The sequence below is a fragment of the Cryptomeria japonica genome, chromosome 3 (assembly GCF_030272615.1).
Source record: "Cryptomeria japonica chromosome 3, Sugi_1.0, whole genome shotgun sequence".
Taxonomy (NCBI): domain Eukaryota; kingdom Viridiplantae; phylum Streptophyta; class Pinopsida; order Cupressales; family Cupressaceae; genus Cryptomeria; species Cryptomeria japonica.
The window spans coordinates 431,462,232-431,476,357 of record NC_081407.1 but is presented as its reverse complement, the minus strand read 5'-3'; the positions used below and the strand labels follow the sequence as shown (position 1 = coordinate 431,476,357).

At 36.1% G+C, this 14,126-nt stretch overlaps 1 protein-coding gene across 1 annotated transcript in view; it reads left to right on the top strand.

Moving 5' to 3' along the window:
* The window catches only part of LOC131070411 (beta-glucosidase 42), a 260,228-nt gene extending 259,660 nt beyond the window's left edge, over window positions 1–568 (top strand). The window contains exon 13 of the mRNA XM_058005922.2: window positions 3–568. Within this exon, the coding sequence (XP_057861905.1) occupies window positions 3–174 (172 nt within the window). The 3' untranslated portion in view covers window positions 175–568. The remainder of the gene's footprint in view (window positions 1–2) is intronic.
* The last annotated feature ends 13,558 nt before the right edge of the window (window positions 569–14,126 follow it).

Genomic DNA, 14,126 nt, shown 5'->3' with positions numbered 1-14,126 from the left:
AGGGAAGGTGCAGATGTTCGTGGTTACTATGCTTGGTCACTTGTGGATAATTTTGAGTGGGCTCAAGGCTATACAAAGCGCTTTGGTTTGGTTTTTGTAGACTATCAAAATGACCTTAAGCGACATCCAAAATCGTCTGCTCTTTGGTTTGCTGACTTTCTTCATAGAAAGTAAAACCTAGATGATGATGCAAAGGGTCAGAACACTCAGTGGAAGATGCTGTTCTCTTTCTTTCGTGTTACGGAGATACAAGCCATTTAGACTTGAATCCATAGTCACCAGAATGTGGAGATACTTAAAGACGCCAGAGACTAGTACCGGTGGGCTAATTTTCAAAAATAAGAGACGGGTTTTATTTGGAGATGCCTTTTTTAATATAATTTAATAATTTCCAGAAAATATCATGACAGAGAAATTTTAAAACAAGAACAATAAATCAGTCATACAACTGTTTATGTCCCTCCCAAAAAGTCTATGCTGTCAGTAGATCTGATCACTATAACATTTCATGGATTTTTGTATCATCCAAATTATCAGCATGAAAGATTATGCAGGTTTATTTTATTCATTTGCCTTTTTTGTTTATAATGTGTTTTGAGTTTTCTGGTGGGAGACGTCAATTTTTGGTCAGGAGACTTCGGGGACAGTGGGAGATGGTGGCCAAAAGAATCCTGTGTGTTGGAACGTTTTTGGGGACGACCCTGGTACTAGAGATGCATCTCCATCTCCGAGGCACGTCTCAGGGGATGGGAGACATGTCTCCTGGTTACTATGCTTGAATCTTAATCTTTTGAACGGACTTAGATGGCTATGAAAATCTAGGAATGTATTTGTCAATGAATGTGAGTATAATGATGTATTATCTGCTGTTGAGATCAAAAGTCTTGAAAAAATAAGAAAGAACCAGACTCATTTTCATAGCAAAGGGGCCAAAATGGAATCAGAAGTTAAACACCTTAGCAAAATTTCAGCAATTACTAGTTCACAGATATGTTACATTCAGTTGATGGTTAGATTAAGGAGCAACTTACAATCATCAGCCAAAGAGAAAACATTTTACTAAATCATATCAGACTCAATCAAGTTGGAGACCCAAAAAGACGAGGCAAAATAGCTCCCTACATAAGGAGCACCAAAAAAATCTTAGTGTCACAGTAGCAAAATACTGATATAAAAGTTTACAGGCAATAACAGAGTCTAAGTATTCACAAAAAAAAAAAGCAGGGGATCCATTACCCTTGGGAGAATCCAACTCATTATTTGATTGTTCCACAAGAGTAGCATGCAATTGCATATTTGGTTTGGAAACCTCCAGCACTCACAAATAGTGGGCACATCTGCAATCTCATCTGGCACCTCCCTGTCAATGATGGCTTCCAAAGAATTAGACGAGCCCCACTATAGCAAGAAGGTGGAAGTGGAATACTAACCAAATCAGATTTCAAAGAACTCACTTTAGAAGCTTCAGGCCTCGAGTCTTTAGGAGAAATGTTATGTAGAACCCCCCGTAGTCTCTGCCTCCTGTTTTTTAAAATACCAGAAATTTCTAGAATAGTACTATAAATCAAAGTGGAGTTACTTACCTGTTCCTTCTGAGCATGAAAAAATCATTCTGCTATACCTTGTTGAACACTAGTGGTCCCTTGGCCTGGGATTCCCAATGGATGATCACTGTCCATAGGAGTGGAGTCTTCACACTTGTCAATCCTTCCAGCTCGCCCCTCCCCATAACAATGTGGAAGGTCAAACTAACTTGCCAATCAGAAACCTGTTGAATCTTAAAGAATCTACAATAGTTCATCACTGACCCAACAGTATAATGAATAACTCTATTAAGAAATCTCTTGAATTCTGATTCAGGCACCCTTAGCAGAAGTTCCATTTGCAAGGTCGAAACAGGAGTCATGACTTCACTTTTGAAGTCATTAGGAGACCTTACTTCTCCTTTAAAATGATAAAAGTTTCTTGCTTTACATAAAAAGCAGAGCACTTCAGTGGAAGAAGTCAGCCCAAAGTTCTCCTGAAATAAGAAACTTTCATAACTGGAGAGAAATAGATAGCTCCATAAAGCATGTCAAGCCACAATTTTCCTGATGTGCATAAAAAGAGCATGATGATAATTTTTTTTTTCCAAACAGATCAAGCAAAAAGCATAGTGAAGAAAAACATGCACCACAGATTTAAGTTGCCCACAAACAAGACAATGCCTCATATTCATCCAAATCTTTAACAGAATTCCCAATACAAGAAGTTCCTGATCTGTTGGTACCCCTAAAAAACTATTCCCCTAGTCAAGTTGTAGTTAGTAACCATGTCATTATTGTTGTTTTATCCATAGTTGAAAAACTCAGACTCGGCAATGACTCGGCAAGCCCAAAAAATTTAAAAAACTCAGGACTCGCAAAAACTCGGGAAAAAACTTGGCAATAACTTGGTAACTTTATCGAACAATTGAAAATACAGTCGTATAATCATATTACATTTTAACTGCTTATTCAGTCATATAATCATATTACATTTTTATTCACGCTCAAAAACCAGATGAAAACCTTGGTGCATCTTGTCTCATGGCCAAAAAATAGAAGTTGTGAATTAAATTTGTAATTCCTGATGAGTTTTTCTCAAGAAATAGGGTTTAACCTGCGATATTTTGCAAGTATTTCCTCAAAAACGCTGCGTGTTTTTATAGAAACTCAGAGCCGAGTTTAATGGCGAGTGACACGGCTAGGGTTTTGACCCGTGAGTACTTGCGAGTTTTTGAAAAACCCATAAAGTTTTTCATCTACGGTTTTATCAATGTCAGACATGTTTTCCTCCCTATCAAATTGCGGTTTCATTAGGTCTTGGTCTAGCTTGTCAATTAACAATGTTTGCAGATTGCTCAAGGATGAGGTATGTTGAATGAAGATGATCAGTTTCCTGGCAGTTTTGATATCTCCAGCATAGAAAGAAGAAATAAATGTTGAAGACTTTAATTTGAATGCATGATTGGCAAACAGAGAGAACTCCAGCACACAATCTCAAGGGCAATATCAGCACAACATAAGCACAAGTAAATGAAGACAAGTTGGGGAGAATCACACTTTTCAGGCGGCTTAGCCATTTAAAAGTTCCATCTGGGAAAATATGAAGTTGACAAAGTTACGAATAAACCATGCCTTAAGGGAAAGGTCTTGAATCCATCGAAGTATCACACTATTCCCACCAATGTAAAAATGTGGCCATGATCCCAAAAAGTGGCAAATACAATAGAAAATTTTGTTAAGTTGTGAATGATAGTGAAATGGGCACATTTTAGATGTGGCCAAGCTAGTAAGAAATGATGCTAGAAGTGGCAATATGTTTAGTGAAAGATGCCTAACTGAATGTTAAAGTGAAAAATAGCTTCTAGCTGTATTTTTTGGGCCTAGGTTTATAAAACATGGCAAAATGAAGGTAAAATAATGTCCAGCCACTTAAGTCAATTATATAATATAAAGAAGTGCGTTTTTATCAGCTACGTGCCACTATTTATTGCCAAGTATGCATTTAACATGGTTAAATTGTTTGGACTTAGTGCCTAGGTTTAAAAGAGAAGTCATAATGCAAACTTGGAATTCTTTTAGAGTGGCACAGCCACTGGAGAACTCCGTCAACTTCAAAATATGATGCCAGTTCAAGTTTTTCAAAGCACAAATCAGCAAAACATGGCCTTGACTTATCCTAGTCAGCCTGTATTAGGAAGAAAGTAGATTTTAAAGCTTGGGATGGCCTATTTAAGCATTATTATCTTCTTTCAGATCACACTCAATTCTTCTTTCCACTGTTCATAGTAAAGTATAGTCAGTTTCCTTTGATTTCTATAGGTTTAAAAGTTGATTTGAGGCACGATTGTGAAGAGTTCTTTAAGGTGGTGGTTGTAGTTGATGGAGCTCAGTTTCAACATTATTTTGTCATTCATTCCAATCACCTATTGTTGTTTTATCTAAATTCTACTTCCAAAGTGTTGTTTTTCTATTTCTAGTAGGGTTCTTGTTTAGTTTAACATATTTAAGAAGTCATAAACAGCAAAAAGCAACCTTCTTCAGCTATGGAATTGTGAGAAGATGCGTTTGAGCCTGAAATGTTGTTCTCCAATAGCACCTATCATTTTTAGGATACCCTTCAACACATGAACACACCTGATTTGAGAATGCATGAGAGAGTTAAGTGGGAAACAATTTGGTTGTTGAATTGGTCAAAAGTGGACTCATCCAAGTTGCCTTGTTTCTAGTCACAATTTAACCCCTAGTATTGATGATAGCTTGTGACCATCATTATGAACCAAGAACAAGGAGAATTATGTCTTCAAACAATTGAGTGATGTGTATTTTGGCTATTGAAAACCTTGGTTTAGCATTTGGAATGCAAGCCTATGAAGAAACTAAATTGATTAACCTAGAAGAATGTGAGGAACAATGGAGAAATAATGTGCATGATTGCCTAAAAGATTGCATGGAAGTGGTTGTATGAGTTAGAAAGACCTACTTGATTACCTAAGTTGTTGTACCAAAGTGAATTTAGAGAGGAGCATAATTTCATGATTGCAATGCTCAATAGGGTGATAGGTTAATTAGAAGCAAGAACTTTCAAAAGCTGGATGTTGTACATTATAAGCCTCACAGAAAAAAAACTATATCAATTTGGGTCATCTCATTAGCAATTGCATCCATACCCATTGATGTAAATTTTCGATACGAGGTCTTTTGCATGGTGTCATACTTAATTTACTCTTTGGTGTAGGCTAATGCTTTCACAAGATTAGAAAAGGTTCAAATATAAGGATACTTTATCTTGTGGTATTGTAGCTAGATTACAAAGGAGGGTTGAAGCATTTTTTATGTATTCATTATGCGGAAAATCATGTTTGCATTTCCAAGCATGCCAAGATGATTATCATGGAGTTGGTTGATTGGTCTATCCAATTTCCTATTTTCACCTACAAAGAGTTTGTGGATTTGACTCCTACTTGAACAAGTTACCTGGGTATGTAAGCAACAAAATTATGTTAGAGTATTGCTACAATTGTTAGTTTCTCACGAGTATGGCAAGAAAAGACAAATAGAAAGCCAAACTTTTAATACAGATTGGGCCATGTTTGCAAATGCCATAGATGATACTAATATGTGAGTTAAATTACAAATATTAGCCTTGAGTTCTATCATAATAGTAGATTCTTTGACTCTAAAGCATAATGGTTGAGAGACATGGAGCCAAGTTTGCTCATGTCTTGAAGAATTCCGGGTGAGTTGTCTTGATGAATATGAATTTTGTGAAGAAAGCATAGCTGAATGAGCTTGGACCAAGGGTTTATACTTCAAGCCATTTACACAAGAGTTGGTTGATTTAGGAAAGGATCTTTTATCTTCATGTTTTGTGAAAGCATAATTGAATGAGCTTGGAGTGACCGAGGGTTTATACTTCAAAGCCAATTACACAAGAGGTGGTTGATTTGAGAAATGATCTTTTATCTTCATGTTTTGTGAAAGCATAATTGAATGAGCTTGGAGTGACCGAGGGTTTATACTTCAAAGCCAATTACACAAGAGGTGGTTGATTTGAGAAATGATCTTTTATCTTCATGTTTTGTTTAGTAAAGAGGGGATATACAAACCTTGTCACTAGTTAATTGGTTTGTTAGATATGACATTTCTAAGGATTGGAAGAACAAGGTAGTGATGGAAAAATTAAGAGGGTTCTTAAAAAAGTTAGTAGAACAAGCAGTGTGGCTTCATGAGGAAAAATGTCAAGGTTGTTTGAAGGCGCACAACTAGTTTTTGATATTAAAGATGGAATTATTGGTATTGAACATGCAAAGAAGAAGGGTAAATTTTTTAAGCAAAGTTGTGGAAAGTTAAAAATATAAGAAGTTGAAAATAGTTGCTAATTAGAATTTGAAATCTGCTTCACCTATTGATATAAGATCTTCGAGTCCTCAATTAGTAGCTTGTATTCCTCTATCTTCAGTTTCAAATCATTTGTGGATAGTCCCAATAGCCTATAAACCTCCTACTCACACATCTCCTACTCTTTTGGTTTAGTCTAGTAAAGAGGCAACATCCATGAAGTTAGACATTGTAGGTCCTAGTATAGATTACTCATTATGGATTGAAGAATATTAGAAAATGAAAAGGAGAGGTGTCGAATGACCTCTTAGCTTGAATGTTGCATCTTGTCTAATCTTAGAGGAAAAAACAAAGAAAATCAAGAGGAAAAAAAGTTTGAAAAGGAATGATTAAGGGTGCATTATTGCTGAAACTAAAATTCCTCTTGCAAATAGAAGTATTCAAAATGTACATGTTGATTTTGAGTTTTTAGAAGCCAATCGGGGACTTGTGAGCGGGCAATATTTGTTGCAATTTACCACCAAAAATGCAAGAGAAATGCTAGAAAAATCTGGTGAAGTCAAAACAAGATTGAGAGTGTAAACTACTTAACATGGGAATTGAATATCATTGCCAAGAACAAGTTTTCCACAAGACTTGATAAAGGATCTCAAAAGAAAGAACTTAATGAATTAGTGTCACATGGAATGGTAATTCAACAATGCAATGGAACTCTTTATGATGATGATTTGTTTATTGTGCTAAGGGAAATTCAAGCCACCTTTTGATAATGCATATAGTTGGAATGTGCTTTGATTACTAATATTTATGTAGTTGGCAACATTTTTAATAGCATGGAGCCTATGTCATTTTAGGGAATGGATTAGTTACTGAGTTTAAACCTGATAGCGAATTTTGAAGATTATTATGTTCCTAAATATAGTTTGCAATTATTTTTTGAGATGTAGAATCTCACTTTGAAGATTGTTCCTAACAAGCCTTACAATACAAATTGATCCAAGAGACCATGGTAGACAAATAGACAAGTGATTCTCAAGGAAGTAGGTCTAAGATACTAAGAAGAGGAAACACCAAACTCATTGAGGAAAGACCATGCAAATTTTCAAGAGGTTGCATCTTAGTGTATATCTTATTTCTTTCCTCATGATCCATCAAATTGTGCAAATGCTCTCTAAGTGAGTAAAGGTGAATAATTTCCAATTGAGGGTTGTGTTGAATACTATGAAGATGAGATTGATCAGCTAGATGCATTTGAGTATATGATCCAATAGATGGAGAATTTTATCATAGAAACTACGAGACATATGACCATGCATTTCAATATGTACAACCTTATACCAAAATAGTATGAATTTCTCATGTGCAATTTTGAACATTTAAGGGAACTTATGAGACATAGGTATAAAAGGACAAAGCCATTCAATGAAGGCATAAAGGTCCTTAATGATGCGACAATAATGCAAGGATAAAATGGATATCAACTAAGAAATAGACTAGTACTAGCACAAGGACATTTTGTTAGGAAAAATGAAGCTAATCCAAAAGTTGACAGAGAAAGGCCGAGGGTAGAAATTGAAATTAAAAATTATAATGTACCTAAAAAGTGGTTGAGAGAGAAAAACTATAGTGCAACAACAAACAACAAATACTTGAAATACATGCCTAAAGTTCAAGGTTATGCTATGCCATCAAATGTTGCATTTATCACAAAAGAAAAGATCCTAAGTGATAGATCCAAGCAAGATTAAGTCGTGACATCTAATGACCAACTAAAGGTAAGGATAAGAAACCAAAAGGCAAGGATCTTGTTTCCCATTGTGTACTTATACCTTTTATTTCTAATACAATGGTGCACATCTTTCAAGCTATAATTCCATTGATATGGCAAAATTTTCAAGTCAAGTTAGATATTTAAAGTCAATAGGTGAATTCTCATAATTCTTAAGCATATGGTTAGAGATTTTGAGAGATTGGCTCCTATATAGAGGGATTTACATAGAGATATAGTTGATGCTAGTGTCACTCCTAAGTATCAAGCATGGTGGGAGGCTCACAACCATGTTTGGTCTCATAATTATTGGTCTAGGGGACGCGGTGCCCAAAGTGGGTGGTTGAGAGGGTAGGAGAGTTAGATGGAGAGTTGAGGAGATAGCGGTAGAGGATGTAGATGAGGGAGACAAGGTTTGACAGGTTCTATTTGTACATCTAGTGGGTGGCAGGAATGTGAAGTGGGACCTGTAGACACCTAAAATTGTCATAGCCTAATTAAATAATTTATTTAATTATCCCCTTTTCTTCTATTTATTAAATAAAGTTTTATTTTTTTAATTAATTCACTTACCCTTTTTAGCCCTTTTTTCTATCTTAATTTAGCTAAATATTTGTATTTATTTAAATTCTCTTTTCTCAAATTAAATAAATGTTTAATTTATTTAATTTATGTGGCCCTCTCTCTATAGATTAAATAAGTTTTTTAATTTATTTAATTAATTCATTTATCTTTTCCTCTCATTTATCTTAACCACTCTTTATTTTATTATTTCCTCTACCACCCTTCAATCTTAACCAACCATCGCATATCCCACCTCTTAATCTTATCTCTCCGTTTTTAGGATGTTCTCTATAAAAGAGGCTTCCTTCTCTCATTTTCCATATAGCAATCTTGGAGCATATTTATATTCTATTGAATTGACTTTAGCCTACATCAAGCTATATCATCACAACCACATCCGTTCGCCATTGAGCTATTGTGCAAGCATACAAATCTAAGAGCAAAATATCAAAAGCGAGATCAAATGGAGATAGGAGAACAATGAAGATCAAACCCATTAAATATGTGAATGGTATCATTTGATTTATTTCATGATTTTGCATATTTTATGGTTCTACATTGATGTGTTGTTGAATTTTATTGTAGATCTAGGATTTTTGTGGTTGAATCTTTTGTTAAGATTTACAATATCAAGAATTCAAATTCGACATATACATTTTGGCACTCATGGTGGGACTAGGATATCTATTAGATTTGTATTTTTGCAAGTTTTTCTCAATCTATATTGTTGTTTTGTTAAAATATTTGGAGACTAACATTTTGCAGCTAGGGTTGGAGACATATGATTAAGGATTTAGAAAAATTTGATTATATCTCACAACTAAATGAATTTTTTTTCACAAATTTTGTTTAGTAGGTTGTAGATGGTATAAGGAGTTCTCAACCTGAAAAACATAATTTTTGGATTAGTTTTGAATTATTTATAATTTTTTTAATGATTTTTTTGGAAGCAAATCAACAAATTTTTCAGATTTTCTTATATTTCTTTAAAGGTATCAGAATTCTAGAGGGGGTTTGTTCTTTGTGCTTTTAATTTAGATTTAAAATAGTTAACAAAAAATTAGGGTTTTGAAGTGATTTAATTATATCTCACAAAGGGCTATGAATTTGTGCACAATTTTTTTTGAAGGTTTGAAATGGGATATGGAGATTTTAGTCAAATTTTTTATTTTTTGGATCATTTTTGAATTATTTATAATTTCTTTATGATTTTTCATTATATTTTTTTATTTTTGGAGCAAATCAGTGAATTTTTTGGATTTTTTTATGTTTCTAGAAAGATATCGAAATTCTAATTCTAGAGGGGTCTATTCAATGTGCTTTTAATTTTGATAAAAAATAATTTGTGAAAAATCAAATCTTTGAGAATTAGGGGTTTTCAATAATCTACTCCCTATGGCTCAAATCATGGATTTTTTTTTTTTTTTACATTTTTAGAGAGCTCTTAGAATTTTAGCAGTCTTATCTTCTTTGTATTTTGATTTCTAAAGTTAGAATTATTTTTTAAAAAATTAGATCTTGTTGACTAGGTCATATATATATATATATATATATATGTAGTAATTTTTTTTTGCATTTTTTAGAGTTTTGGCTAACCCTTGGTACTAACAAAAGCGGTGCAACTTACTTTGGTTTCTCGGAGGCTCCTCTTTACTTGTTATTATCTTGTCCTAATCTTTGTGTTTGCAGGTTGGGGTTATCGTTTGAAACTACTAATCCATTTGTGCTTGCAAGGGTAATTTAGGTGTGTGTTTGTGATTTCGTAGAATAGCTCACATTTCATTTTGGTGCACTAAAAATAAATTTTGTTTGAAGTGTTTTGTGTGCTTGCATGCTCTATGTTGTAGGACTCTAAGGTGTTTGTGAAAGTATCCTCTCTCTTCACCTTTGTGGATCTTGGGTGTAAGAGAAAGCATTAAACATCTTATTTTCTTATGTAGAAGGGCCTTTTTTGAAGAAGTAATCACTTCAAGGGGACAATCGTAAGTGGATCTTTCCTTTAGGCTGCTATATAAATCGATTAAGACAAAATCAAGATCTAACCAGCATTAGCCTTTGTCATACAGTGTCAATTTGAAAGGAGACATATCCATATTTATGTGAGGTATTTTACACTCCTAGTAAGGTTGATTAAATTCTTAAGTGATTTGCTAGATACTCGCAAAGTGTTGGTCCCCCTAATTTCGAGCAGAAACCTTTTTAGATGTTCACCATTATTTTGACCAAATATTGTGATAATTTTCAACGCAAGGGCATAACTAGTTTTTCCTACAAGATATTCACCATATGGCTCCCTTGAAATAAGACATAAATCCTTGACTTAGCATAAGCTATATGTAGCTTTTTGGGGAGAGGATGATTGGGTCATCCTTCCAGTCCTGGAGGACCCTACCTATCCTCTCTTGCAAGACAAGAGTGTACACAAATTTTAGGTGTACCTACATTTGTATTGACAGAGATTCGAAGTTGTGGGCTAATGTTATCATAGTGAAGCTTTGACCTTAGGCATAGGTAGTGTTTAAAGTGTTTTCGAATGTGATAAGACTTGTTGAAATTGGGTTAAATTTGGTATATGAACATACACTATATGCTCAAAATTTTGACAAATCACACAATAGCCATCATGTCTTCTTGTTTGTGGTGTTTTCTTGCCACAACAAATCATTAAAAAAATAGATCTAGTCACATTTGACACTTTGAAAATAAAAAATCAGACCCAGATACAAATTTTGCCAGAAATGTGGTTTTGACACTTTTTGTCATGTATGTGGCTAATCCTACCATGTATCTGGTTGATTTTGTTGTGTATTTGAACAATTTGGTCACGTATCTAATACATTTTGCTACATATCTACATTATCTTGACATGTATTTGGATATTGTTTTTGATTAAAAAAGCAGCATTAACTAGGGCACTGACCCTTAACAAAGAGATCACAATCCCTCTACAATTAGCAATAACTAATGCTAATTGTTTTTAAAACAAAGCAACGTTAAGAAGGGCGCTGACCCTTTACAAAGCCAAAGGCTATCAAAGTTTAAAGACCAAGCAGGGGTGCAAACCCCAAAAAGACAAAGTCGGACCAGCCTAACCAACCTGTCAAACCATCAACACCCAATCCAAATCAAGAGGGGGGAGAAAACCCCGAATCTTGAGAAAGGAGGGCTTGGGAAAGGTGGTTAGATTTTCCTTTCCGCCTACGACAAACAACCATCCAGGCAACACTATCAGTAGGAACTTTCGAAGAAGAAACAAGTAGGGAAAACCCTACAGAGTTGCTGCCAGACTGTTGTTGTAGAGCGGCAACAGGTTGTCGCAGTAGAACGACAACAAGAGAAGAGACGTCAGGAGCAGAGTGAAAGTGAGGAGAAGGAGCAGCAGCAGGGGGATCCAAGGGGGTAGAAGGGGCCGCAACAACAGTAACATCAACCAAGGCTTCATCAGTAATAAGGGGCACTTCATCTTGAGATGAATAAACCAAAACAGAATCTGAAGCATTAATCGTCAAGTGGTCATCCATAGCATCCTTCCACCAAGTAGCAACACCTTTGCGGCAAGAGAGAGAACAGTCAGAAGCAAGGTGACCCGTTGAAAAACACCTTCGACAGTGAAACGAGAGGCCCTCATAATCTAGCGGTTGAGTCCAAGGCCTGTCCCCGACTATAAGAACCACATCCCTAGGGAGGGCCAGCGATATGTCAACATCAATTAATAGGCGAGCAAAGGTAGAATGACCCATGGAGAACGTTGCATCATCAACCTTCAAGAAGTTGCCAATGGAGTTACTGATGGCCTCAAAACAATAAGGTTCCCAGAAATGGAGGGGGAGATTGGGGAGGTGGACCCAAACCAGACAAAAAGAGAGAGATTCTGTAAGGGGGTTGAAGGAAGGAGTCCAAAGCTTAAGAAGGAGAGAGTGATCCTCCCAAGACCATAACTTACCCAAAATCAAATCACGATCAAGAGTAGAGGCAAAGGAAGCAACAAAAAACCCCTTAGCACAAGGGAAAAGCTCAATGCCATAAGAAATATGGGGCTTCCAAGAATCACTCACCCAACGATGAAGGTTCGGGAGGGAAGGCCAAAACCCAGTAAATTTGCAGACCAGAGCGCTGCGTTGATAGAAGTCCACATTCTCCATAACCTCATGGCCATAGACCACAACAGGAGAGGTCTTGGCACAAGGAGGAGGATGAACCCCCCTAGAAGGCAGGGTAGCAGATTTAGCCACACGGGAAATGCTACACTTCCCAACAAAGGGTTTGGGCATAGTAGCCTCACCCGCAGGAAGGTCGTCACTAGCACCAGCAACAGTCGCCAAGGTATCCAAATCCAGAACTAGATAAGAGACACCAGGTTTGGGAGGAGAAAAACCACTAACAGGGATCTTGGCATCCAAACCCCCAACATTAGTACCCAAAACCGTAGGAAGACCTTCTGTAGCAGCAAAATCAACCACTATAGCAAATAGAGCCGCCACAACACTAGCACCGGAAGTAGCAGCCATGAGTGGAGGAAACTCACCATCGTTGTGGGAACCTCCAGAGACCCAACCAACAGTAGACCGAGGCACCAGCTCAAAAGAGGAGCATGGAGCAGTAGCCGCAACCCCAACCCGGGCAGAAGAGTCACGACTCAATGCAGAGGGGAGCGAAGAGCCATTGCCGGTCAATGCAGCAACAAGCACATTCGAAAAGCTGGAGGCAGGAGAGCCGTTGGGAAGCAGGTGCGGGAGCGACATCATTCTTTTTAGAATTTGATTGTTTAGAATGCTAAGTGTTTATTTGGATATTGTTAATGTGTATTTGGATTAATTATATTAAGCATTTCAAAATTGGAAAATGTGTATCTAGACTTTGTCAACGTGCTTGTGACACTTTTCGATGCATTTTTGGTTTCTTATTGTGTATATAGTTATAGAGATTGAAAGAGCTTCTAGGTTGATTCCTTAGGATTCCCAATCAGTCGATCATTAGTTTGCCACTGCTTCACTTCCATTTCTAGATACTGTTAGACCTCCATTTATCCAAAGCATCAAATCTCCCTTAAAAAAAATGTCTAGTTGTCCTCATCTATCTTGCAATACACCTTGATATCACTAGGTGGTTCCCAAATCATATTTATCATCTAAGGTGCCATCTTAGTCTCTTGATCTAGTTTGACTAACCTATTGGATGTTTTCATCTCCTAGGAAGCGATACCTTGCTTAAGTTATCGATTTGTGGCTATATATCATAGCCCTAATCTTTGTTGGCATATTGGCATAACTGTTGATGATATTGATAAACCAGTATAAGGATTGTTAGTGATGATATAGTTGAGATGTTGTTTGATGACTTGATGATTTGTTTATGTTGTGATTGATGGAAACTATGGCAAATTATGGTCACATTGTTTTATCATGTTATCCAAGTCGTCTATGATTGACCAGAATGGTATGGAATGGATTTGACAGTTAACTGGCAAATATGACTTTAACTGGTAAATGTGAAACTGTGTTATACTTAAGTTATTGGATCTAGAGATTGATGAGGATTTGGTCTTGCGGTTTGGAATATGTGTTTAAGACATGGTAATGAGGTTATGAACGGAACCACATCATGTTTTGGTTACCGGAAGTCATGTTTGTAATTGATTGATGTATTTTTTGTAGGGTTTTAGTAGGGTTTAAGAACCGGTATTCAAATCTTATAACCGATAATGATTTTGAGTTCGGCGGTGTATCACATTATGTTTGAAAGTTGGTGATGACGTGGTTGAAACCGCATGAAGTGTTTAAATGATGTTTTGGCGCGATTGAAGATGGAATCTCTTGGGAAATAGCAAAGAACATAGAAGAATGTTTTGAGGGTTTGACTGCTTATCGGATCGAAGTGCGGTGATGATTCATGGTCATTCAACGGCTGTAATTGATTTGTAATTTGTTGTA